The following is a 25,833-nucleotide window of genomic DNA, read 5'->3' on the forward strand; positions in this document are numbered from 1 at the left end:
AAAATTCACGTTCTTGATTCCGTGCATTCCTCGGATTTCTTTCTGTCTGGGCCCTCTGTGCGCGTTTCTGTGTAACAGGGCACTCTGCTCCTGCTCGCAGCAGGGCTTCTCGCTCTTGCAAAGCTTCGAGCAGGGCCGGGCGGAGAGGCTGGGAGACAGCACAAAAATGAGTGGTACAGAACCAAGTCCTTGGAATTGTGTGGCTGTTTGGGTGAAGATAAGTAAATGAATTCGCCAACGTTTGTAGGATTTGTCATGTCAAAAGCCTGTGAATGAATTTCCCACACGCTGCTCAGCTGAGAGCTGTTGATTTATGGTGTTGTCTTTTGGCAATCAACGTACCGGCTTCAGGTATTTAACTCTTAAGAGATAAAATGAGACTTTTTTCAGGCATTTCCGTGAAGTGCTTTTCAGCACGTACTGGTCAAATATTTTATTCTAGAAGTAAGAGGGAAAAGCTGTGCTTGTGTTACAGTAACCTGGAAGGTAGGACCAGAAATGAAACCCCAAAGGTGCGCTGCCTGAAAAGTCAGAACTCGAGATGAAAGGCGTTGTATCTGCAGAGCAGCAGGATTGCTGATTCCTCCTCTGTCTTGTTTTGGCAAGCAGTCTGTGTGGTGTTACTGAATCTTTGGCAAAATAGGGCTTGCCTCGTGCTCCTTACCTCTGTGTTCTGTGAGAGGCATTCAACCCAAAAATAAAAAGGCATGCTGGAAAAGCTTTTGAAGCAAACTTTGGAGTCTTTTTTTTTATATGCCTCATATTTGCCTTTAAAAATATATATCACTGAAGTCATATTTTACTTGATGCAATTTTACAGAGGCAAAAAAAAAATGCAGAGCTAATTTCAAGAGCCAAATAATTTAAAAGGCATTTGAGGAGAAACATCAGCAAGACAGAATGCTCTTTAATAAGAAAGGCTTTTGGAAGTTAGAGTAATCAAATGTCGACTTAAGAATGAGTTTTAAGGAGGACAGAATAAAAGATGCCATACATGATAAGCATCTTTGGAAAAATAATGCACTTGTGCATAGAGGGAATCAGTGTGCATCTTTTTTTTTTTTTTTTCTCCTACTTTTTCTAAAAATTCATCCAGGTTTTTTATTGATTTTTTTTACAAAATACCACTAGCAAATATGGACGAAGAAGAAGAAGCAATCTATTTCATCAAAAGCAGGTTTCATAGTTCAACAGTGTGAATGTTAGACAAGTCTAAATAAGCAGTTAACAAGTATAGACGTTATTAGAAGAGGCTAACAAAGTATTAACACATCTATTGATGTGTAGGGGCCATAAACTCCAACTGCATCCTCTGATAATCCACATTAAATTAGATTTCCAAAGGAGGTAATGTCAAGATCTCCCAGATGAAACTACTGCGGTCCCAGGAAGGGATGTAATCTGCTCGCAGAAAACACAAGCGAAGATGAAGTGCTTTCCTAAGCTCTGACTGCTGATAAGAAGCGACTCTTTTGCCGGTGATAATGTTTTCCTAACGGCCAGAAGTTGGGTCGTTGTGGTTGACTGTGTAATACATTGTTTGTTTGTTTTGCAGAAATGAAGACGCCGTCAATCAGATGGCTGTTACTCCTTTCCCATTGCCTTCCAGCTCCCACTCTTCTATTGAGGTAAGGTTTGTGGGTTGTTGGTTTTTTGGTTTTGCTTTTATGTTGGGGTTGCTAAATTAGAGCGATCATCATTAGCAGTTCATTATAAATTCAATCACCTTCTGTAATTGAACCCCGAATCATGAAATGCATTGGGTAGGAGTTTGACCTAATAGTTGTATTTCACTTTTCTTTGTTCTTGTCACTGAAAGGGCTGGCATGGCATTAATAACAGAGATTAAGTGGTTATTGCTGTACAGGAGGAGAAAAAGTCTCTGAATGCAAACTTTGCTGTCTCCTATCCTGCTCCTTTTCCTTCAGGTTAGAGTAGTTGTGGGCTTTTGCCTGGAATGTGGATATCCTCCTAGCGAAAATAAACATTTTTCAGAGAAAAGCTCACTCTCTCTAAGTTTCACTTCCCCCAAAATATCCTTTGCATGTCTAAAAATGAAGTAGGGGTGCCAGCAACTAGCAAAGGTAAAGAGGTCGCTGTGTACGTGGCTCCATGACAAGAGCATCGTGAGGCAATCCCAGCTTCACCGAGAGCCTTGGCCACAACCGCGTCCTGCATTACCCCAGCAGTGGTATCGCATGTTTCTGGTCATTTTTTCCTGTAGGAGCAGATGAGAGCTGGTTGAGCAGGGAGCTCTTTTACACGGTGTTGTAGCTTGCAATCTAATGCAAAACCTTCCTTAGTCCGGTAACGTTACCAATGTTGTTCTTTACTCTTCTTGCTGTCTCAGCCCCAGTGTCGGCTGATTGCTCTCTTGTGCACTGTGAGTCCCCGCAGTGTCACCACGCTGGCAGCACTTTGACATCTCAATACAGCGTAACTACATTTTCTAGATAAAGCATGTGGTTAGCCTTGCTGTTGCTTTTTAATTCTACTTCTGTTTGAGCTAGTAAAGCAAAAGATATTTTATAATTCAGTTGGGGTTTGGTCTTGCCTTGAACTGACGAATTCAGGTGCATCGAACTCCTGATATTTCAGTAGGCATCGCTGTAATCCCGCAGCGCTGGGCCACCCTGGGTGGGCTGGATGCATTTTGTTGGCTCTTCACTACCTGCAGTTGTTCCCAGCTCTGTTTAATATTTGTGTCTGTGGGGCGTACTAAGCTTTGTTTAGTCACATTCTGGTCTGTGCTCAAATGACCGTAACTAGGCTTCACCAGCACGTGGGAACCAAAAAGCTTGGTCTCATGGGCGATGTTTGCCTTTCAAGGTAGATCCTCTTGGGTTGAGTTTCGTGCTGGACTGGCAAGCTCTTACTTACATTGGGTCTGGTTTTAGAAGTAAATGCTGGGTTTTACTTCTAGTCTAGTACCTTTTTATTCCATAAAATAAATGTAACCAAAAGATGTTGTATAGAACTTGACGTTGCTTTCCTTTGTCAGCTATTTGTGTGCTTAAAAAAAAAGGACTGTGCTTTATATCTTGAAATACCAAATAAATATTTAACATTGCGATACGAATACTGTACGTGAGTCTTGTCAGATCGTATTAAATAGCCTAGCTAAAGTAACAGAATACCAGGGAGCCATAGTTACCATATGCTGTTGTGTTAATCTTCATCTCATCTTTCTCTCTTCATCAAGGCATTTTAATACAGAGCATGACAAACAGCAAATATGCCTTGAAACAAGGTCTTGCTTCATTGCATGGAGTTGCAAGACAGGATAAGGCCGCGTTGTGGTGCAATGCTGCGGGCACCCCACCAAAAGCAGAGTAATGATTCATTGTGCTAAAAGATCGGTTTGCAAAACGTTGCGTTGATCAGAAAGCCACCCCACCGTAATCTGCCTAGCTGGGGGAGCGACACGTTCTGCTGCGGTCCTGAGCAGAGTAAGCCTTGTAAGGATGGAGAGTGGTTTACTCCTCATGCCGTGGTCGAGACATTTGCATGATCGTGCACTCTATGGTAAAATGTCTCATGACAGTTGATCAGTAATTTTTATTCAGATCTTAAAAATTGATTTGTTGTATGTAGTTTATCTTGCATTGGAAGAGAGAGCAGCTCCAAAGTTGGATCAAAGGCTTGAGTGTACTGAAACTACTTGAAGATAAAGTAAATCAAAATAATAGACCAAAATATCAGATTCGGGACCTGGTCAGTTTTAAAAAGGGAAGGAAAATTACCACCTTACATTTTGCATGTAGCCAAATTAGTGAGAATTGAAACTTTCAATTCTATCTCAACTTTTTTGTGAAAAGATACCGTTTCCTCTCTATCTAAACTTTATTATCAGTATGGGAATAAGTATTTTTTCTTGCAAGTACAAGCTTCTTAAATATATGCTTCTTATTATATAGAGAAAGTAGCAGAAAGTCCTGATCAGAAAAGCTTTTCTACCTAGTACGGTGCTATTTTATGTTGTAAAGGCCATTTTTGTTTGGAACCTCTTCGGAAAGAGAGAAACTCGTTATACCTTGGATGCTGTGTAGGCCAGAGCTCGTGTAGGAGGTGGTTCTGGAGCACATCTTGGTGAAAATACTGATGTCTTTTGGTCCACGAACTTCATTAATTGTTTCTCCATTCGTTGTATTTGAATGCTATTTGCAGTATTCTCGCAGTAACGCGCAGAAGTAACTGAGTCCTGAGGTGCCATTTGCAGGTGGGGTTGGAGGTGGTGCTCCAGTGCTGGCTTCAGCCTGTGGAGCGTGGTGGCCACACGCTCCGTCTAGGGGAACTTTGGCTTCAGCGATTCCTCCAGGGCAGAGCCCTCAGTCCCGCTGGTACCAACCTGAAAAACTTGGATTCCTTTTTAATGTCTTGAGCTTGTGTGAAACTCATCCCCTCTGCAGAAGTCTGGCAGGGGTTCCTTACTCTGAACTCAATGGTTTTCACACTCGATGTGGTTTGGTCTGGCTTTGAAAATTGACCCAGATCTGCTCCAAAGTGCTACCTGATGGTATTGGACCACCTCCTGGTACTTGGGGCTGGCTGGAGACTGAGGTCTGTCTTTCAAAACTTGTATCGCTTATTTGTCTCCTGACAGTAGGATGCTTTAATTGTGGATCTTTTTACTTTTTCATGCTGCTACTTGTTTAGAAAAACAAAAGAAAAGGTAAAATTGTCTATTTTTTTTCTTTAGCTGTTATGGGGGATTATAGCTCTGTTTAAAAACTGTTATCAATCCTTTCTACCAGGATCATGGTGGCACCGAAACTGCAAGCAGTGAAGAAGACCCAAGCTTGGATGTTGTCATGAAAAGTCTGACTGACGAGGAATCCAATAAAGCTGTAAGTGACTTACAGCATCGCTTAGTAACAATTACAGCTTAGAAAATGCCAGCTCTTTGGCTTGGTTTGCTTTTTAGCTGTGTGTTGGTTGGTGTATTACAGCATACTTTTGTCAAATAATATCCAGAACACGTAAGAGCAGAATCCAACTTCTTGCTTTACATACATAACAGTTTTCTTCACGGATTTTCATGAATTAAGACCTCAGTATAATTAGTAAAATACTGAGTTTAAGTGTTTTTACGTAGCATTTTGTCTCTCTTGATTGCTTTCTCAGTTAGGGAATTCAGTTTCTACTCTTGCTATCCATGTGTGACAAACTTCAGAAAAAAGCATGGTCTGTAAATCATTTTCTTCTTTATATTCATAGCTTCATAAATCCTAAGGCCAAAATGACTATTATCATAATCTAGTCTTGCCTCCTGAATAACATAGCTATAGAGTTACTTTCAGTAATTTCTACATCAAGCCCATAACTTCTGGTTTAATGTCTTACTGTCAGTATGCACTGTAATAAATACTGAACTTCTCGTTGATACAAACAGGGTTTTTGGTTTTTAGTATTTTTAGTATGTCAGGATCGTGCGTTATCGGAAATCAAAGTCCTTCAGGGTTCAGCTTTAACCTCTTTGTTTTGGACTCGGTATTAAAAGTTTGAAATGGAAAACTACTAAACATGCCGAAGAGTGACTAACCTAGAGGTACATAAAATTTGCTGAGACAAACTTTTTGCCCAACAGTCCACTCTTTTTTCGAGGAGTGCGTTCAGTGAGATTTGCTGTGTGCGCGGTTTGTGTGCAGGCCTCCACGAAGGAAATCTGATACTTGTTTTCCTAATTTCTTCTTCCTGCTCCATCAGGTTTTTGGTGTTCTTTTTGTTTGTTTGTTTTTGCAAATATGAGTTGAATATATATAATGTCCTGTAACTAGTAAATATTTAATTAACGAGTCCAGGAACTCTAAGAATTAGGAAGTAGTACGTGGTATTCAAGCATCAGAATTAACCAAGCATGTAAAATGGATTTGTGTTCCTAATGGGTTACAAAGAAGTTTAATTATTTGTATTCGTATTTGCCTGCCTTGTTCAGAGTTCTCCCTTGATGGGCTGGAACATAAATGAATCAAGAGTCTTCTTGTATTCACTTATGGGTATAATTCACTTGATTTTATTGCTGCTCTTGCTCAACATTGCCAAAAAAAAAGGTTACAAAGTAATGTGAAAAACTGCACAAAAGTGGATAAAAAGATACAAAATATGTTGTAAAGAATGAATTTGGTATAGGATACGTGCTGTGCAGTTTTTTGGAAGCTAATAGAGGGAGCATGAATTTAATGCAAAAACTAAAAATGGGAAGAAGAAATGCAGCAATCCAAGATAGGCACGGAGGGAAGACGCCACTGGGACAACAGAGGACAGAATTTATTGGCAGCATCTTGTCAAATGTGATGAATCAAGAAAGAAATGAACCGTTGAGCTCTGGATAGAAGTTGCAGTATTTTAGACTGAAATATAAAAATGAAATGAAACGATCAAGCTTCGGTGGTAAGAGTGGTCCTATATAGGACAGCAGAAAAATAAGAGAAGAAAAGGGATATGTTTGTGGAGAGCATCAGCATAGTACTTTATTTAGTTTTTTGTTTTGACTGTCTGTACCAGCTTATTTTTCCACTTAAATTTTGCACCTAACAGCAACCAGCTGCTGCAATTTGCCAGTTATCTTTGGAATTCCAAACACAGTGTCCAGCAGGCCCGTAGGATTATCCACAGAGGGGAGGCAACCTGTCCCAGCTCAGTGGCAATTCCAGGAGGCAATGAACGCATCTGTCCTCTGGCTGCTGCACAGCCCTGCCCCTGTTCAGTTACTATTTGCTTAGAGGGAACTTCCTGATTTTTTTCCATTAGATAAATGACTACTGAAAAGTTAAGCACTAGGAGGTGGGGTTAGGAAAGTATTTGAATGCCTGCAGATCCAACTGTTCAGTTCCTTGTGGCTTCAGTTGGGCCGGCCCTCAAAATGGAGGCACAAACAGATGAAAAATGCTAGAGGCATTTTTCAGATGAAAAATGCTAGAGGCTAGAACCTCAGATATTGCTTTCGATCAAGATTTTAAAGTCACATGGCAAGTATTTCTAAAAAGTGTGTCTTATTTTTTTTTAAATGCTGAGGGAATTTGGTTGTAATCAGTCCCTTCAGTGGCTATGGGTCATACGGGCATTAAGGCTTCGACACTGCAGTGCAACATCCAGCAGCTTGTTATTTTGAGGAGAAGAGATTTCTGTGGCAATCTTTTAGTGACCGAGGCAAAATAAAATAATGCCTTGTTTTCCACAGTGAGTTGCTTCACCATTGTTACTGAATTTCTCAGGCATATGTCAGGAGAAATCAGGAATGTGAAAGCCAACACGTAAGATCATGTTCACTGAGTAAATAAAAAGTATGTGCTTATCAGCAGATCTTCTGCAAGTGCATGCAGCTCAAAGCACAGACAGGACGGCTCACCAATGACAGCGGGAATAAAAAGTTCCAGTCACTTTGTGTTGCTGATAAATTTGTCAGTCACTCCCGAGATACTTTTTGTTGTCGCTTCATCACTTGAAAAAGTAGGAAGTTGTATAATGGACATCACTGTAGACTCGGATGATAAGAGGGGGAAAGAAAACAACTTTGTTTCTGGACTGGAGCCAACGCAAGTGTTAGGCAAAGTCTTGCATGCTCATTAGCTGCCATGTCGAGATGTCCTGATGGCAGGTTGGGGTTTTCTGAGGATGGCTGCTGTCCTGGCCTCTACAAGTTGTTGCTGGAAAATAATTGATAGGTGGGGGCTCTGGGAGAGACTCAAAATTTGGAACTTTACAGAGGTGAAAATGGCTTGAAAAGTCATTGGATGTGCTCTGAAACACCTCACGTCGTTCATGTCCTAGCAGTTTGCTGTCCTGTAGGTGGATATTTAATATTATTCTTGTTAATCATGATAAATACTTAAACTGATGTTAGGGGAGAACGGATTCCCTTTGCCTACAAGATTTGAACTTGGAACAATGATTTGGCTTTAATACAGACAGAAAAGATGTCCTTGAGTTATTGTCAAAGAGGAGGAGCTTCACAAAAATGCATCTGGATGTACTTGGGGGAACTGAATTAAATTCAGCCAGCTGGGTCTCAGGCATATGACAAATGCCAAGTGCACAGTTCAGTGTTTGAGGGGCTGCAAATCTTTTCATTTTATCCAGACACCTCCATCATAGAGAGGATTAAAGGGCTTTAAAGGTGATGTACAATGCTTGTTTGATGTGCAGGTTGAAGTTTTAGGCACATATCGAATGAAAAAGGGAAGTATGAGTTTTTTTATTGCTCATTAAAACACTCTCATAAGGTGACAAAGCAGTCTTTCCACTTCTCCCCTGACACTTCTGATAATACAATGAGATCACTTTATCTCATTTTCTTGTTATCCATTTGGATAATAGTTAGAGTTGTATGCTTAGAGCAAGAAAAAAATGCAGAAAAAAAAAGCCTGTGGGGCTTGGCATGTTTCAATGTAATAAAACTTCAGGAAACAAGGCCAGTATTTTCAAGCTTGGTTACCTACGTTTTGATTTATGTTTTCTCTTGTATGAATTGTCATCTTAATTAGAAATTCTTCTGAGGTGCAGAATATCTCTGTCTTTTGAAGTTGGTACTCAGCTTTTCTGAAAATTAGACTGTTTATCAGCTTTTTTTAACATGAAATAAGATAACTAAATCTAAGGCTATGATCAAAGTGGCCTAAGTTTGGTGCAGAGGTCCAAAAAAAATAATCTTTAGAGCATTGCAAAGGTATGGAAAGAAATTAGGATACAAGCGAAGCCCGTGATTGAAGTGCAATTGTTTGAGATGTGTATAATGAGGCTGGGTGATGCATTTTAAGCAGTTACTTGAAGTGCGGGCAGCACGCTCAGTGCTGCTGAGGACTACCACGAAAGGAAGGGAGGAGGTGAGAGCAGATGACTTTGAACTCCTTCCAGCTGTAGGCACAGTATGGTCTATACCCGTGTGCCAGAAGGTAGACACGTGAATACCTGTCCATTTCCACATAGCACGGGAATTGCTGTCCTGGCCACCCTGGAGAATGGCCTTTCATCTTCTTTATAACTTCATATTTTTTAGGAACTATATAAACAAAATATGATAGTCTCCTCCCAGAAAATTCCTTCCTTAAATTGTATGTTTTCAGTAATTCCTGATAATTTCTGTTTTCATACTAATTTTTAGTAATTCTCAGTTCTGTTCTAAGTAACTCTAAGTTTGTCTCTAAGTAAATCTAAGTAATCCTAAGCTTTGGAATTCAAATCTGTGTGCTAGAAATGCACTTGTGTGATGAAATGTCACTGTATTTAGCCAGACCAGTAATTTCTGGGTTTGGAGGATATTTTATTTAAGCTAGTATAACATTTTCAGAACACCTCACTTTCTTTTTTTTTGACCTTTTAGGATGTGAAATGTAAAGCTGACAAAGCAGTGTTGGTGGATCAGTCGGAAGCAGAAGAGCAGCTCCCAGAAAATGTATGTGTATTTTTGTCGACCATTAAGGTTGCTGGAAGCACGGTTATCCAGACTTTCTGATTTGCTATTTATTTTCGAAGTGAATGTTTCCAGTTCATCACCTATGCTTCTCAGACGTTTCCCTTCTGTTGACTTAGTAGATGTAGTAGGGTACACTAATTGACAACTAATGCTGATTGACAACTAATGCATAATATGCATTTCTGTGCTTGATAACTGATCTGTTTTGCTTTTGCTGTGCTTCAATTTTAGGTTCTCAACCAGATCAAGCAATCTAAATCTTCAACAAAAGTACCTGTCAACTTGCAGGAGATACCCCTGGTGTCAGCACCTACTTATCTTCCTCCAGACACAGAAGTCACCAGCCGCAGTATGAACCAATTTCTATTTTTTCAATATTATTGTGTGAATTAAGTACCCTAATCCAGGAGATTTGTGTGTGTATGCGTGGATAACTTTTGCTGAGATTTTTTAACTTTGAGCATCCAATGTGCTATTTTAATTTATTTTATAAAATGTTTGTACTTTTCTCTCATTTTTATCATTTTTGAGAGCTTGAAGAGTCTTTGCATGCTTCTCCATGACTTCTGTGTACAGAGGGCTTTTGCTCCTCTTTTTAATTAAAATAAAGACAGAAATAAAGGCAATCTTGGACATGACCTTATCTACCCTGAATGGAATACACATTGTCATCATGATCTGAATTGTATAAGTTGTATCTGAATTCAGTGTCCTACCAGACATTTACTCTGAGTAGTTACTCCCAGAGCTTTGGAGCTGGTCTAATTTAGAGATTTCAGAAGTGATTCTGAGTAATTGTCAAGTTTGGTTTAGATTTCTAAAGATGAAGAGCAAGATAAGAGAGCTTAATTAGTTGCTCTCATATGATTCCTTTTTTTTTTTTCTTCTTCTCATGTGATAGTGTGACTTATTTCTTTCCTTTTTCACATTTTTAGGTGTCTTTCCACCTCTGTTGCCTGTGGATCCAGCAACATGTCCTATTGTTCCTGGGCAAGAGATGACTATAGAGATATCCAAGGGTCGGTCAGGGCTTGGACTCAGCATTGTCGGAGGGAAAGACACTCCCCTGGTGAGCTGCTTTTAAACTAATATATTAATGTCTCTGATAAAGAATAAGAGGTAAAGAAACTAATAATGCCACCTACTGTGTTGGTCAGTATGGGGAGGAGAAACCAGAAACCACAATCTTCAATAACGCTCTGATAATTTTGCCTCATATCACATCAGTCGTTTTCCATGGCATTTACATTGAAAGGTCTGTGTTTCAGAAGTGCTTTCTGCTATGGTCAGAGTTTGCAAATATACGTTATGTTTTTAACCAGTGTGAAATAAGAGTTCCCTGCAGGTAAATTACCAGAATGATTAGACTAAAAGAGAGCATCACAGAGGTAGAACTACTTCAGCAAGGTTACACGTACATCTTCAGAATATAAATGTTTAGTGGATATTTAAATAAACTGTGATTCATCTCCCATCCAGATGAAGAGAGGTAAATCAAAGGCAATCTTTTATTGTTTTCTGTGTCATTTGGTTTAATCAGCCCTTGGCTATGTTGTTTAAACAAAAATTATTTTCAGTTACCTTTAAATATATCAGTTCATGTGTAAACTCAGCAAGTTAGTTATCCCAACGGCATTTCTACCTCTGCTGTTGCTGTTTCCACTCCTCTCCACATTTAAGAGATGCTGTATTACAGTATAAGAGAATGTCAGCTTATTTTTTAAATGTCAAATTCAGTTCTTTCAGTAAACTAGTCTGTTGCAGAGGTGACTTTATTGCATTCTCCTGAATCCACTGCAGCAGAGAGATGTCAGGCAACAGAGCCTGCTCTGTTACGTGCAATTGTCCTGTTCCCAAAAATATCATGGTTGTTCATCATTAAACAATAAAGTGCCGTGAGTGTCAGCAGCCAGAGGTTTTAAACAGTTGCAATGTAGCAATCTTCTTCCAAACCAAGAAAAAAAAGTGGAAATAATAAAGTGGTTTTATTTTGCAAAGCAGAGGCTGTATCTTTTACAGCATTAAAGCTGAAATTGGAAAGGGTTCAGCTTTCTATCCCACTTATCCAAGTCTCTGGACATGTGGAGTTTGGATGAATTGCTCTGTTTCACATGGAGATAGATCTGAGTTATGCCAAAGGTTAAATCAGCCTGTATGCTTTTCACTCTGTCCAGCCATGCACTGTTCTGTATCTAGTCCTTTTTTTTTCTAGCTTCTCAGTGTTGAGTAAATTCAAGTAGGAATTTCAGTATTAGTCATCTCTCTGCTTTTTCATTTAACTGGAATTTGGAAATAATACATGGCGGTCTGTCAGACACAATCTGGTACATGTCTGTCATGAGATTTTCATATAAATAAATGAAAATTATAAATATCTACTTTACAGAGCAGATGAGAAAAACGGAGAGGATTTTGTTCTTTAAGTTGAGTAAATGGTTTTGGTTAAGTATTGTACTTTCATTACTTTATTCATTAAAGTGTCTTTGTAGGAGTTTATGATCTATGCAGCTGATTGCAGTAACCATGAAATTCATGGAGGGAGGGAGGTCTGATTTCCAACATTTCTAATCCTTGCATTTTGGACCTACCAAAATGAGTCCCTGTTTCTTGTCATATTTCTCAATCTGCTCATTCAAAGGCAAGCAACGTTATTTCATAGGAAACAAGTTACATTTGTGAGACCACGGTCTAATCTAATAATTTACCATGTGCAGAGACCCTCTCTGGGATTCTTCATAACTTGCTTATCCAACCAAAACAGTGCGTGCACACTGTTCTCCTTACAGCAGGTAGCCAGGGAAGTGTCTTCAGCTGGTGTGGGATCAACGTCACTCGGTCTTGTAGTAGCAATCTCGCTCAAATTGTTCCCAAATTATTTTGATGCCTATTTTCACCATGAAGGCACAAAGAAAAATAATAAAGGAAAAAAAAAAAAAAGAGAGAGAAAAAAAATCTTTAGTAAAGATCTGAAATAGTTTATGTAACAGAATGGAGAGAAGTGAAAGAAGATGCTACTCAGGACTGTAAGAAAACGCCTGTCTTTGGGGGTTTCTTGGGCTAGAGAAGAAATGAGATGACATACATACCCGGAGCTGAGTGATGTGTTTCTTCTTACTCTCCATCATTTGTTCTTAACTCTGATATAGATGGACATATGGCATATTTCAAACAAGGCAAAATAAATTGACTTAGAGCTTCACTGCTTATGCATGTTTTATGCCCAGGGGCCATAGAAGTTTATCTCTTCCAAAGGTCAGGTCATGTGGCAGAAACCGAGTATCCATGAGCCACTGTTTTCTCCGGTGCGGTGAAGTTATATTAATTAAGCTGTAATTAATAGTTATTAGTTAAGTTAATATTAAGCTGCGATTGGTTTCAGCAGTTTTGTGTTTGTTTTTCTGAGATGTTTGTTTCTTTTTAAAGCTGTTTTTGAAATGGGAGTTGTCAAATCCAAGTCAGAGGAATGGGAATAGAGCCACTCATAGCTTATTTCTGCAGGCATGAAATTGGGATTTACTGCTTTCCGTGCTCATACAGTTGAGGTAGCACGCACAGACCACGGAGGGGAGATGCTGTGATGAGACCATGGATGTGCTCCGCCGGAGACAGAAAGTCAGAGCAGGAGCAAGTCCGTGGGCTTGGTGCCTATGTGCGCCACATGGCTGCAGCAATTTGTTCTTCTGCCTGGCTGCCCTGTGAGAAAACAAGACACTCACACCTGTGTCTTTGTCCTTTCCTACTGTGCTATTTATTTCATACCCGCAGAGGTGTGCAAGTGGCTGCTAAAAGTGAAGGCCCTGAACCCCAGTCCCTGGTAGCTCAGAAGTTGTTTATCAGCGCCGGGGCCGAGGGAGGCTGTGGTAATAAAATGCACTTCATCTAAAAATGCTGAACTGGCTGCTGGTAGTCAACGCTGGTACACAGCAGCAGTTCACATGTGATGGGATGGCTCACTTCGGAATATTTTGGATCTTTTTTTAATTAGTCCCAGCTTTTGGAATAAACTCAGCAGGCTGCTAACGGGACGCTTCCTAATGAAACACGGAGTGTGGCTTTTAGATTGTAACCTTGGGAATCCCGTCAGAAATCACCAAGTAAAGGTTGTTCAGGAGGTGGGAAAATGTGGTCTTAACCCCATAAAATGTTTTGTTGTTGTTGTTGTTGAGAAGATGACCATCCCATTAACTTGCAAAACCTCTCGAGTTGCCTGTATTTGCAAGCAAGGATTGTGGCTGCGTACTTATGGGAGCTGGAGAGCATCAGCTGGAAGGATGTGCTCCTAGAAAAGGCACAGGGAAGAAAGGATTGGCCTGGATAGTTGTCTTCATGTTGTTGGGATCTAGACTGCTGTAGCTCTTAAGCTGTCCTATTTGCTTTTATTCCGAGAGTTGATTATTTTTTTTCTCTGGTGTCTTTCATTTCTCCTTCTGCTGCACCCCAGGGAGCACACAACACATGGCCTCTCCTTTAAAGCAATTAAACTGCGGAGCGGAGCTGGCTGAGGTACAGGGCTTTCAATTTGTGAGAAGATTTCTTTTTTTGGTTGTAGTCCAATCAAACTTGTAAAAGTAACTCTCAGAGTGGGAATTAAATAATAATAATAAAGAAGTGTTTTCAGAAACATCCCAAAATGAGGTTTGGGGGGCTCTAACTCCGCTCCCCAGGACACCAACCTGCCCTCCCGCCCCCCTGCTTGCTGAATGACCCTATAAAAGCTCGTCAGCCCTGCCACTGCTAATGGCAGCCATAAACCTGACAGGAGTGTCATTGTCACTCGGCAGCTGCCAGCGCTCCCAGGGCGCCTGCACCGCTCCAGCCGCGGGACGCCCGCCGCTCGGGCCCCATGAATGCAGCAGGCCTGCCGGAGCGTCAGGGGGGCTCCGGGAGCTGGGCAGGGCTCTCCTCGTGCCTGGGCGTCCAGCTCCGAGCCCGAGCACGCCGGGACTCTTGGCTGGATGTGGAGTTGAGCTTTCAGGCGTCGGCAGTCGCGGCAGCCAGCCAGCCTCCGTGCCCTGGGACAGAGGGGCAGCCCTGGGGCACAGCACCAGCGGCACCGCACCATTCATGGAGCTAGGAGCCTTTCCTTAGCTATTCCGCTTTTGTTTCGGGGCGCTCTGCACAAGTTGTTTCCAGGCAAAGGGTTTGGTTTCAAGTAATGGGCTTTTTCCTCTGAAACTCTTTTTCCAGAAAGTTTTTATGAGGTTTTCAGTTTAAATCGTCCGGGAGCGGGGCATCAAGGAATTGTTTGAAAAAGTTGCCCGTGTGCTCCTGCAGATGGCGTGTGGGTTTAATTCATCCTAACCCCATCGTCACCACACAGTGGGCAAATGCTATGATGCTCGGACGTGCCGGAGGGCATTTGAGGATTTCAGGGTCGGTGGAGGCTGGTGCGTGGATATTCCCTCTGGGCTGAGTTACAAAACCTCAGGAGGGGAGGAGAGCGCAGGGACTCAGGTGGGGCCTGAAACCACAGCCAGGTGCTGAAGAGGCACCTACAATATAAAAGGAAAAAAAAAAAACATATTGTAGGAGCAGGAACCTGGGGGCTATTTGGAGCTCAAGTAGCTAGGAAGACAGTCAAGTAGGAGATGTGAACATCAGAGAGAGAACAAAATGAAGCACCCTGTATCCTGTGTCTTCTGTGTTGAAAATGATGACAAACCTTTTTGTGCTGGGCTGTCTACTTCGAATTGGATATATAAAAAATGTTTTACTTTTGCTTTCAGCTGGCTTTAATAAAAAGCATTTTTAAGGCAATTAACAAACCTTAAGGTACTCCATCTGTAAATTAAAGTGATCCACAAAGCCAAGGAACTGGAAAACTCAAGCAGTGCTCCGAGAAGTAACAGAATCTGCCCGCGCTCAGCTCTGACACTGGTTGGTGCAAGAGCTGGTCACACAGGAGTCAGAGGAAAATCTTTCCTAATCACCTCTGCTAGCCCAGAAGGCTTTTGGGCTTACAGCAGGGCAGGGAGGCTTCGTGGTGGTTGGGATGCAGTTTGACAGCAGCATATTTAGATTTATTCTGTCAGTCCAGGTGAGTCAGACCTTGCATAAACCCCATCTGTTATGGAGGGGCAAGGGAATAATCAAGAAAACTGCGACTCGGAATTGCAGCTGTTAGGACCCGCTGTTTGCCCCTGGAGCTGTGAGGGCTAATTACCCGGCGAGGATCTCGGCGCTGCCAAAGCCAGGCTGGTGCTAACACCGGAGCCAAGCGCGCTGTCTGCGCTTTGTGCCGTGCTGCACGTTCAGCGGGGGGGGGCACACCTGAACGTGAAGGCTGGTGCAGCTCCTGCCTTCCTAAGCAAACAGGTTCTCCCTCGGCTGGGCTTTCTCCCACCTCAGTTATATTTAGATTCGGGCAAGAAATAACTCCATCAGTTACAGACAGCTGAGGGCTGAGCAACTTTTTATACGGTCATCAAGTACAGCTAAGACTGCAACTGTTTTAGTGGAATATGCTTACCTTGTAACTACAAATGCAAAGCAAGCTATTGGCCCCAGGAGGGTTTTAGCTGTATATTGGCTATAGATACAGATGCTGTTAAATCTATTGCACAGTGAATGGAACAATAGAAGCAAAAATGGTAATAGAAGTCCAAAGTTTTTAATCATGACTTGGGTATTGCAGGGGAAAAGCTTGTGGTTGGGAGGGAAAAACATTCAGTCACTTGTTAAGCATCGCCGACGTTTATAAAAGAGAAGGCAACTTAATGACAGCGGTAAGCGTAGTTAGCTCGAAATCGTGAGGGATTGCTTTGACTCCTGGTCGCATCACGTAAAAATGAAGCTGGTGGATTCATCATAATTCCAAAAGGACACGAGCTCACAGCAGCACGGAAAAGCAAACCGCTTTGTACATGAGTGATCGCGAATGGGAATTAAAGCAGTAAGTTTGGCAAATCGTATATTTGATAGATCTTTGGCAAAGGTTTAGCTGACTGGATGGCTAGCAACGTCTTGCTTGAAGAAGCTGGTGTCTTCCAGGAGTGTAAATCAACCATAAAATTTAAGCTAACAATATACAAAAGCAGTAGGACATATCAAAATGGACTTCACGGGTATCTTGCTTGCCGGTAGTTGAAACCACTGGCTTTTGGCTTCGTATCCCAAACGCGTTCAGGATCTCCTGCATTCTTTATATCCCGTGTTATGCACTGTGCACTGCAATTTTTCATATTTTTTTTTTTATTTAATAAAATAATGAGAGTGAGAGAGTTAACATTTTAATATGTAGCTCTGTGTTTTATTATTCCCTCTAAAATGAGCATGTATACTTTTTGAAAAACCTTTGGTTTGCTTTGGCATGTGATTCATAGAAACATAGCTCTTTCTATCATTCTAACTTAAGTCATATATTTTTACACTAAACATCTTATTACCTTAGTTTTATTATTTCAGAATCAAAGGAGAGCTTGCAAATGTCTATGACTGCAGACCGAAGGAATGTTAATGAATAGTGCCATTGAATTTTCAGGTTTGAGCTTTTCTGATCTTAGAGAATATAACTGTAAGCAAAAATATTATGCAAGCCGAATAAAATTTAAATAAATAAGGACCAGATGTAACTATAGGGGCCTATAAAATGTAATACAAATATTATCCACTTCCTTAAAATAAATCTGTATTTTAGTATGAAAAATTATATTCATATTGATGTTGTGGATTAATCTTTTTTATGAAAGTTGGCAAGTGAACACCATCTCTTGCAAGGGCTTGTTCTTAAATGGGAAACAGACCTTTTGTTTTGACCTTGAGTAGAGAAGTTTTTCACTATCATGCAATGGTAAAGCATTTTTACATTAACACAGTAATACATTTTTACACTATATAGCCTGTTTTATTACAGTAGTGTTTGGCTTGGGATTTTGGGTGCCTGTTAATGGTTTGTGAACGCTAGCAATTGCAAAATATTTGAGTGTTAGAAGGAGGTACAGGCAGCAGGATGCATTAGGTAAACTTCTGTTAGAAGTCAAGCGATTTGCTTTGAGTTGGCCTTCGTTTTTTGTTGCTGAACTGTTATCTTTTAGGTTCCATTTAGATCTGCAAATGGAAGATCATAACAACTGTTGTAATTTCCTCTGCCTACAAGGAACCAGCAGCTGGATTTATTTTAACTACTGAAAGATTCTTATGTGGGACTAATTCTTCAACGAAACACACTGCAACTAGTTGACTTCTACTTTATCTGTGAACTAGCCTATAAAAACGAAATGACAATTTTACTACTCCGGACAAAGTATTGTAAAAGTTGAAAAGGAAATAAGTAATGATATTTTACTTGCCCTGGGGAAGAGATAAGTCTGTAATCCTGCAGTCAGCAAAAAGCCTCGTAGCTTTATTATCTATACTAAACGTTAATTTAGTGTAACGTTTGTGGCTATGTAGGAAATTTGTTGGAAACGTGTAATATTATCTTAGGAAAACACAACTTGTCAACTAACTCCAAAAACATATTTTCCTGAATGTTTTTTTTATATGCAGCTTACTTTTTTGCTTCCTCAGGAAAGTAATTCTTGCAGAAGGCCTCGTTTCTTACACCACGTACATAATTATGGTAGTGGAAAGACTGCATCCACCTAACTACAGACCAAATTGTGATATAGCCACTTAAAATTCATATAATTCCAGCAGTTTGCTCTCTTCTTTCTATCACTGTTCAACCATGTAGGTTCCTAAAAATCTGCTCTCTCTGTGTTTTGACCTGGACGTTCAGCATGACCTGTCCGTACTGCTCAGAAGTGTCTGTTCAGGGAGGACAGGTACCTCTTCCCCACGTAACGCTCTCCTGGTCTGGGACAAGTGGCTGGCGGTGTCTACGGGGCTAGAGAGAGCCTTGTAGCTGTAGGGGACAGAGCTACGGATCTGGCTTCTACTCCCAGGACTGTTCTGGTTTTTGTGTGATATTTACAGCTTTAAAACTCACATCTTGGAAAACCGCTCTTGGGGATTTGGAAACAACTTATTTCCAACGCAGTACTCAGCGGTGTTTTGTGCTGGTGGCTATTGCAGTCCTCCCTGTGCAGCGCTTCACCTCACTCCTGTGAAGTGCCTTTGATCCTGTCAAAATAATGGCTGGGTGTTGTAGGCTGAAGTAGCACAGCAAAGATGAACTCAAATTTAATATTAGTTCAGTTAAAGGAATAGTTTGATGTGGATGATCTGCAGTAGCTATTCACGGCTATGACAAGAAGCCTCTTTACCAGAATTCAGGCCTTTTTCTTTTCAGATGCAGTCAGCACCAGGTGTGTGGGGATTTCTCTGTTCCAGTTGTTTTGAAATCTTCCCTCTGGCATGCTCCTTCACCTTTTATCAGATGATACAACTTCATCAAAATATCCACACTGTTTAATGCTGAGCCTTCTTGCTGTCTTGTGTCCATTTACTCCCTCTGCTTCCAGCGTTTGCAAATAACATGGTAGTCTAAGGTTTGATTTTCGGTGGAAAAGGGCACCTGCACAGAAAACTGCTGCTTGTCCTTCTGAAGAACAGCTGCATAGAAGAAAACAAACCGGCTCAGATGCTATAAACTTGCAGCAAATGTGTGAGCAGTCCCAGCCTAAAGCCAGACAGCTTGTGAGCCTTTCTCAACGCTGTTTATAGTCCTGCAGGCTTTTAAGGATTGCTTGGTCAGTGATTTTCCTGAATAGGAAGCTGACATCGCCACCTTTCTCCCAAAGGTTCAAGTAAGACAGTGCTATGTGGTCATTGCCTGAGGTCTCTGCCTTAGCGGTTCTTGACATTTAAGATAGAGGGATTAAGCTGTCACTCTTACTGAATGTAATTCTTAATGGGAGCATTTCTATTTGTGCTCTCTGCTGATGGGTGAGTTGATATGCTTCCCCTGCCGGGTCTCTGAAGTTGTTATAAATCAAGCAGAAAAAATATTCACAGTTGGGGTGGAGTTGAGATCCAGTTTCCCGAGAGTTCAGGGCTATTCCCCTCCCTTAAAAGAAAACACAATGTAGATCACACTTAGCATGTTTTACAAGCTGTATTTCCTGTGCATAGATTCTCTGAATGGCTACTAATTTTTGCAGGCATGCCTTGCGCTCACTGTTCAGTAGTTGTTCACTCCTCACTAACCTTGTTCTTCAAGGTGTCGACCATAAGCCTCACGAACTCATGGGCTTCTCTGCCATTGCCTTTCCTGCCAGAGCCAAACCCTCTTTTGTCAGCATGAGAATTGTCATTCGTGTGCCTGCATTTCATGCAAGAAGGCCGTGTAACAACCGTGGTGTTCTGCTGGTAAGCAAACCTAGTGGGGTGCAGCTGTCCCACACTTGGAACCCAAACCTTCCAAAAGGCGGTGTAATACGCTGCCAGGCAGGTTCGGTAGACGTACCACTTGTTAACAGATTTAACACACATCATGTACAAAACAGGGATGTTCTTGCTGTTGTTTGGAACTATTCGGGCTAGCTGTCGGTTTTTAGCTATGCAGAATAGATAGTGTCAGTGCCTTCAGCTTTGTTCCACTGAACTGCAGGCCCTTGCCTTCTGTTAGCCTTCAATAGAGTGTTATTAACTAAGCAGTGGCAGACAGCTTCCCTTCTGCTTTGACTTTAAAAGTTTTCATGGTCAGACGTTCACACCTGTGAGCATGGACTTTGTTTAGCATAGAATTGTGATGGTTTTATGCCCTAGCTTGTATTCTGCATCCTGCCTTCGTGTACAGGAGATGATAAACTTTGCATTAATTCCTGTTTAATGGTGCCAGACTGATGGAGTAGTCAAAATATACAAAGATGAAAGCTTTAAGTTTTTAATGTAGCTGTAAACCTTATGAAATGTGTGCTTTCAGCAACAAGATACCTTTCTTTAAATAGCTGTGTTCTTGATATGGTGTTTTTATTTTCCCCTTCTGTGCTGATAGTTTTTGTGGACTGCCGTTATCTGTATGAAACTAGCAGTGAGAGGAGGTTGTGAGGGATGGGAATGAAAATCTGTCCACAGCCACCATTAATTCACAGCCTGTAGTTGGACATTGACACCACTTTCCCTCCCTCTCTGTTTTATTGATTGACTGTTGTTTGGTTGTTTTTTTTTTTTGAACTATTAAGGACATGACTTCTCAAGATGCTGAGCACAAAACTGAATTTGAAGCTAGTGAGTAGGAGCTGCAGATGTCCAGTAACCGAAACCCATCCTTTAAATAAATGTTCTGTATTGGTTTAGTCGTGATAGATCCCAGGTTGTTTTCTGATGCACTGAGATGAGTGTTACAGCTTAAATCTGTCATTACAGATCAGGGCTTAGTTGTTAGATGGCTGGAATAATACATTAAATCACTTTACTGCATGTTCAAGCTCCTTTTAAAATATAGGTATCAATAAAAATATTTAATAATGTCAGTAATTTCTAGTGATTTGTCATGGATGATCGAAACTAATAGGGCCTTACCCAGATCCCACTAGGTTCAATGGAAAAAGATTACTTCTGGGTTAAATGTCTATTGAGCTGATGCCAGAAATAACAGAGGTAAGATGTCTTTTGTCACAGTTTATAAGCTAAGGAAGGTAAGACTTATGCTGTGGACTATTTAAAAACCTTGAGAGTACATTGCAAGCACATTTCTTCATTCTGTTTTTAATTGATTTGATAAGCCTCTTTTAGCTATGCTGCTTTAAAAAAAAAAAAAAAAAAGCTCAGAAAACAGTGTTTTGGCAGGTCACATGGATGTTTCCTTCTTCAGGGAAGGCTCAGACTGAATAGGAATGTACCTTTTCATGCCCTATGTATTTTTAGTTCTAGGTCTGGCTTCTAACACCTGCAGGAACTGCAGAGTAGTACTGAATTGTTACCTTTGCAAATCGATGATGCAGGTTATTCAACTGATAACACTTGGTGATTCCTGAATCTAAGCCTTAAGTATATGTGCTTTTACGTTCAGTAATGCAGTACTGGGAGAAGCTGGTAGCTGTTACCAATGTCACATGCAATTTTTCTTTTGAACCTTTTATTCACCCACTGCCCTTGTGTGCCCTACTTGGATGATGCTGTTATAGCAAGCTGGTCAATATTGCGTGTTATCTTGGCGATTTCTAAATGCTTTCCATTACAAAAACGTTTAGAAAAGTAAAAGTGAAGCGTGCTATTGAAGTTCTAGAACCAAAGACTCAGCTTTTTCTCAAACTTACCCATGATCAGCCTTAGGTGAAAAAATATATGTAAAAAATATACATCACTGTCACCGTATTGGCTTCCACCCAGACAAAAGTCTCTTGTGTTGACTAGAGTTACATGATCATTTCTAAAACAGAGGTAACAAAAAAAAAGGGGGGAAGATCTCAGATGTTTAGCAGAGAAGTTCAGCAGTGCTGAGACAGACATGAATGTGTTACTTGGTCCCACTGGTAATTGCTGCTCCAGTTATTTCAAGCAAATCCTGTGGTTGCCAACGGTATATTTTTTTAAATCAAACTGTTCTTTTGATTTTCTTAATTACCATGGTACACAGCTCATAGTATTTTGCCTTCATTTATGTAGATTGATATCTCTTTCCCCATCTGGGACACTTGTATCAGCTGTAATCCATTTGTGATTAAAATCCTTCAGGCTTTTTTCAGTGACTGGTGTACGTGTATCAAAGATGAAGCTTATGACAGTGGTGCTGTGCTGCAGCAGCAGCAGAGCGGCTGTAGATACAAGTCCACATCATTAAATAAGGTGTAGTGGGAATGAAAGAGAATAATGCTCTCAGTGTTGTCTTGATCAGAGCGCTAGCTTTAGGGCATCCGCGCTCTCTTTCTGTTCAACATACACCATGTGCGCCGGGGACGTATCACAAGGCGGCATGGGGGGAGTTAACTTGGTGATGAGAGATGTAGTATCTCGCAGTGTTTGCAAAACACGAGCGTGCTTTGTTCTGCCACAGCAGCTATTTCCTGCTCCTGCTCCAGGAAGGCCACGCACAGCGGGCTCGCACCCCGCTCACCTCGCAGGCTTCTGTTGCACACACCACAGAAGGACTCGTGTAACTGCTGTGTCAAACTTGACAAAGGGACTTCACAGCCGTTTTGTTGGTCGTGTTTATCTGAGAATGGGTTATCCGATAACCTGCATAGCTAAATGTATCACTGAGTATTTATCCAGAGCTGTTTTAAAGTTCTTCCTGGCATCAGGATGCCTTTGGAGAGGGCAGCAGCCTGCACATGGTGCAGTGGCCCATCTTTTTGTGAGTGCTGGTGGTTGTCAGAACCACAGCTGAAGTGCTGTAACAGGATGTTCACCTATTTGTTTCAGGGAAAAAAAAAAAAAAAAAAAAAAGAAAGAAAGAACAATGCAAAAGGAAAGCACCAGCAAGAGAACAGTATGTTCTTTGTAATGCTTTTTCTTCGGGGACATCTATTGCTGGCAATAAGATTAAATCACTGAAACCTTCCCTGAAGCTACATCTGCCACTGACTACATTTTCCAACCTCAGTAATAAACTAACATTTGCCATTGTTCGTTTCTTCTGGATTTCATTTCTTACAGATTTAACCAGCACTATTTACCACAAGGCATTCAGCTCTTGCTTAAAGCTGAGTTCTATGCCAAGTCCCTAAAAATATTCATAGCTCCAAAGAATCTGGTTTTAAATAATATCATAAAAAGTAGATGATATTAATACCCCGGTTCACACTGAGTTCACGTATTGCTGATGCCAATGTATAAAAATGATAGAAGCCCAAGAAGCTCTAGACAAGGCTACCCTGAAGAGGGGAACAAAATCCTTTTTACCCTCTTATTAGCTCTCTGTATTTTGACTGTGGCAGTCATTTTCTTATTGGAAACTCTTAGAACTGTCTATATATCTACATGAATGCATTTTCTCCTCATGAGCTGTGTCCTCTCGGTGCGGAGCCATCGATGGGCTGTGGCCTGGTCCGGCACTGCCGGCACACGGACGGGGTGGTGATGGGGGAACTGACGCAGCCCTCTCTTCCCGCAGGATGCCATCGTGATCCACGAAGTTTATGAAGAAGGGGCAGCAGCCAGAGATGGCAGGCTTTGGGCCGGCGATCAAATCCTTGAGGTAAATGCATCTCGTCATGGCATGCGCTTGCTCGTGTCTTTCTGGTATAGATTTGTGTTCGGTTCAGCGTAGGTTTCCTTCAGGGAAACAGAGATCCTTTGCAGGATCTGTACTTGAAGCTGCTTTTCTGCCACTAAGACCATCCCGACAAATTCACGTTTCCTTATATATTCACATAAACTGAAGGGACAAATTGAGAATGTATTAAATTTAATTGAGCACGGCAGTTCTCGAATTACATAGTTCAGCTGTCATGTCCAATAGCTCGGCGGTATTCATCTGTTTAATCTTGCATTCGGAGGCCTTTCGTTCGCTACGGCCGGAGCTGCGGCATCTGCTCTGCCCGTGTGCGAGGCTCGGGGCAGGCCCAAGCACGGGGCAGGATGGCGGCCGCAGGGCCTCAGGGCCGCCACCATCCGCGGCCAGGAGCGCTGCCATCTCCCTCAGGCCAGGCCTCCTCACACGCTGCTCTTAGCGAATAAACGTGGTGTTCCTGCAGCAAGGATGGAAGTCGAGGTGGGAAGGGGTTAAGAAAGAAGTGCTGGTCTGCAAATGAAACTTGCGTCAGGCAGCGGGTGCGCAGCTGTTTACAGTGCCTCGCTGTCAGATCAGGACAAATTCCCAGCATGGCCATTAAGGCGTTAGTGTGTAGGGTTAGGAAAATAGTGAGGGGCACTTGGGGAGCTGTCTTTACAGCTCTTGCACAGAAAATGTTTTTTTTAGCGTTAAGGCTGGCTGTTATTTTCACTTTATAAATAACTGTGTATTAACAGAGTACGATAATTAGCCAGGGGATAAAAATGGGGAAGGTTAATTAATTCTTCACTGGCCAAACAGGAAAGTGCTAATGTTTGTGTGCCATAATATTGTTATTATTTCAGCTTTTAAAAGCTGTACTAATGAAGCAGAAGGATGACTCTGAATGAGTTTCAGATTAATGTGATAAAGCACACGTAGATGCCATGTCAATGAAACAATACTGAGGCAGTGTATAAATAAACATCTACAGAGTTAGTATAAAAAAAAAATACAATTAGGCTTAATTATCTTAAAGCAAAATCAAGTATGATTATAACTTTGCCTATTTAGAAATACAGAGAAATATTTCCATTGCCTTAAAACTCATTATGTTACGTAAATAGATTACCATTGTATTGTTATTTAGCCACAGTCCATGCTGCTTCCTAACCAGACTTGGAAAAGATTTATGCACTGATATTTGAAGAAAAGAGATTTTTGCCCAACAGAGTATGGGCAAACACCTTACAGGGCATCTCCGTGTCGGGCTTGGCAAAGTTAAGAGATCAGATTTCAAATTTCAGTATTTTTTTCAGGTGCTTAAGCATTCAATCAGAACTTCTTGTTCGATTTGATAATACTGAAACATTTCCAGGTTCTTGTAAGAGAAATGTAATCGAATGCTACAGGAGTGGTCTTGTGTGCCATCTATTGGAATAAAGCAAAATAACCATTTAATGTGTCCTGCCTCAGCTTTACCATGGCCGTTTGCCATGTTTCTGATTCCTCGTGTCGTTGGCTGGACAGTGTTACCTAGCCAGGGGAGGAGGAATTGAGCATTGGTACCTGTAAGGAGCAGCAGAGGTACAGGAAGCTTGAAGGGAGCATGTCATGCGTTGTCTAGTTATAAGGATGTGAGCACTGTTCAAGGTCCCAGCATTTAAAAAGAAGGACAGAATACCCACAGAACTCACAAGCCACAATGTTTTGATTGGGTTTAATCTTGACGGTGGCACAACGCACGCAATCTCATTCAGCAGGAAAGCAGATGCTCAGCCCTCTGCATATTGGAGCACTAAATTAGAGTGCCAAGAGGTGTCAATTTGACAAATTTGTCCTGTCACACAAGGGTAGGATGTGATGAAAGGATCATTCGCATGTGTCATTTGTAAAGAAAACACTGATTATTTCAGGTGAACGGGATCGATTTACGGAACGCCAACCACGAAGAAGCTATCACTGCGCTGAGACAGACGCCTCAGAAGGTGCAATTGGTTGTTTATAGAGATGAAGCTCATTACAAAGATGAAGAAAACTTAGAGATTTTCCATGTAGATATTCAAAAGAAAACAGGCCGGGGACTAGGGCTCAGCATAGCTGGAAAACGGTAAGAGCTTCTCCTTGATCAGTCTGTGCTACAAATGAGAAATGCTTTGCTTTTCGCCATGTGAACAGCTGTAGCCATTAAATGGAGTATGAAATAAAGGAAAAAGTCCATGAGCAACAAGATTTTGTATCTGAGTATCTTCAAGAATGTCACGGGGTTGTGATCCTTACTTCTTGTAACAGAACAACAGCAGAGCTGTGTAATAAAGGCTGCTCTTTCCTGGGAAAACTCCCAGTCTGCGGCACCATGTCCCACTTTGTGCGTGCCCAGGTG

At 41.3% G+C, this 25,833-nt stretch overlaps 1 protein-coding gene across 6 annotated transcripts in view; it reads left to right on the plus strand.

Annotated features, from left to right (window-relative positions):
- PATJ (PATJ crumbs cell polarity complex component) overlaps positions 1-25,833 on the plus strand; it is a 143,617-nt gene that overhangs the window by 101,034 nt on the left and 16,750 nt on the right. For all 6 annotated transcript variants that reach the window (XM_035333857.1, XM_035333861.1, XM_035333860.1 and 3 more), the window contains 7 exons: positions 1,556-1,628; positions 4,755-4,847; positions 9,320-9,391; positions 9,644-9,761; positions 10,348-10,481; positions 23,352-23,435; positions 25,367-25,560. In XM_035333857.1, coding sequence (XP_035189748.1) covers positions 1,556-1,628; positions 4,755-4,847; positions 9,320-9,391; positions 9,644-9,761; positions 10,348-10,481; positions 23,352-23,435; positions 25,367-25,560 — 768 coding nt within the window. The remainder of the gene's footprint in view (positions 1-1,555; positions 1,629-4,754; positions 4,848-9,319; positions 9,392-9,643; positions 9,762-10,347; positions 10,482-23,351; positions 23,436-25,366; positions 25,561-25,833) is intronic.

Source organism: Oxyura jamaicensis, chromosome 8 (assembly GCF_011077185.1).
Source record: "Oxyura jamaicensis isolate SHBP4307 breed ruddy duck chromosome 8, BPBGC_Ojam_1.0, whole genome shotgun sequence".
In the NCBI taxonomy this organism is placed as follows: Eukaryota; Metazoa; Chordata; class Aves; order Anseriformes; family Anatidae; genus Oxyura; species Oxyura jamaicensis.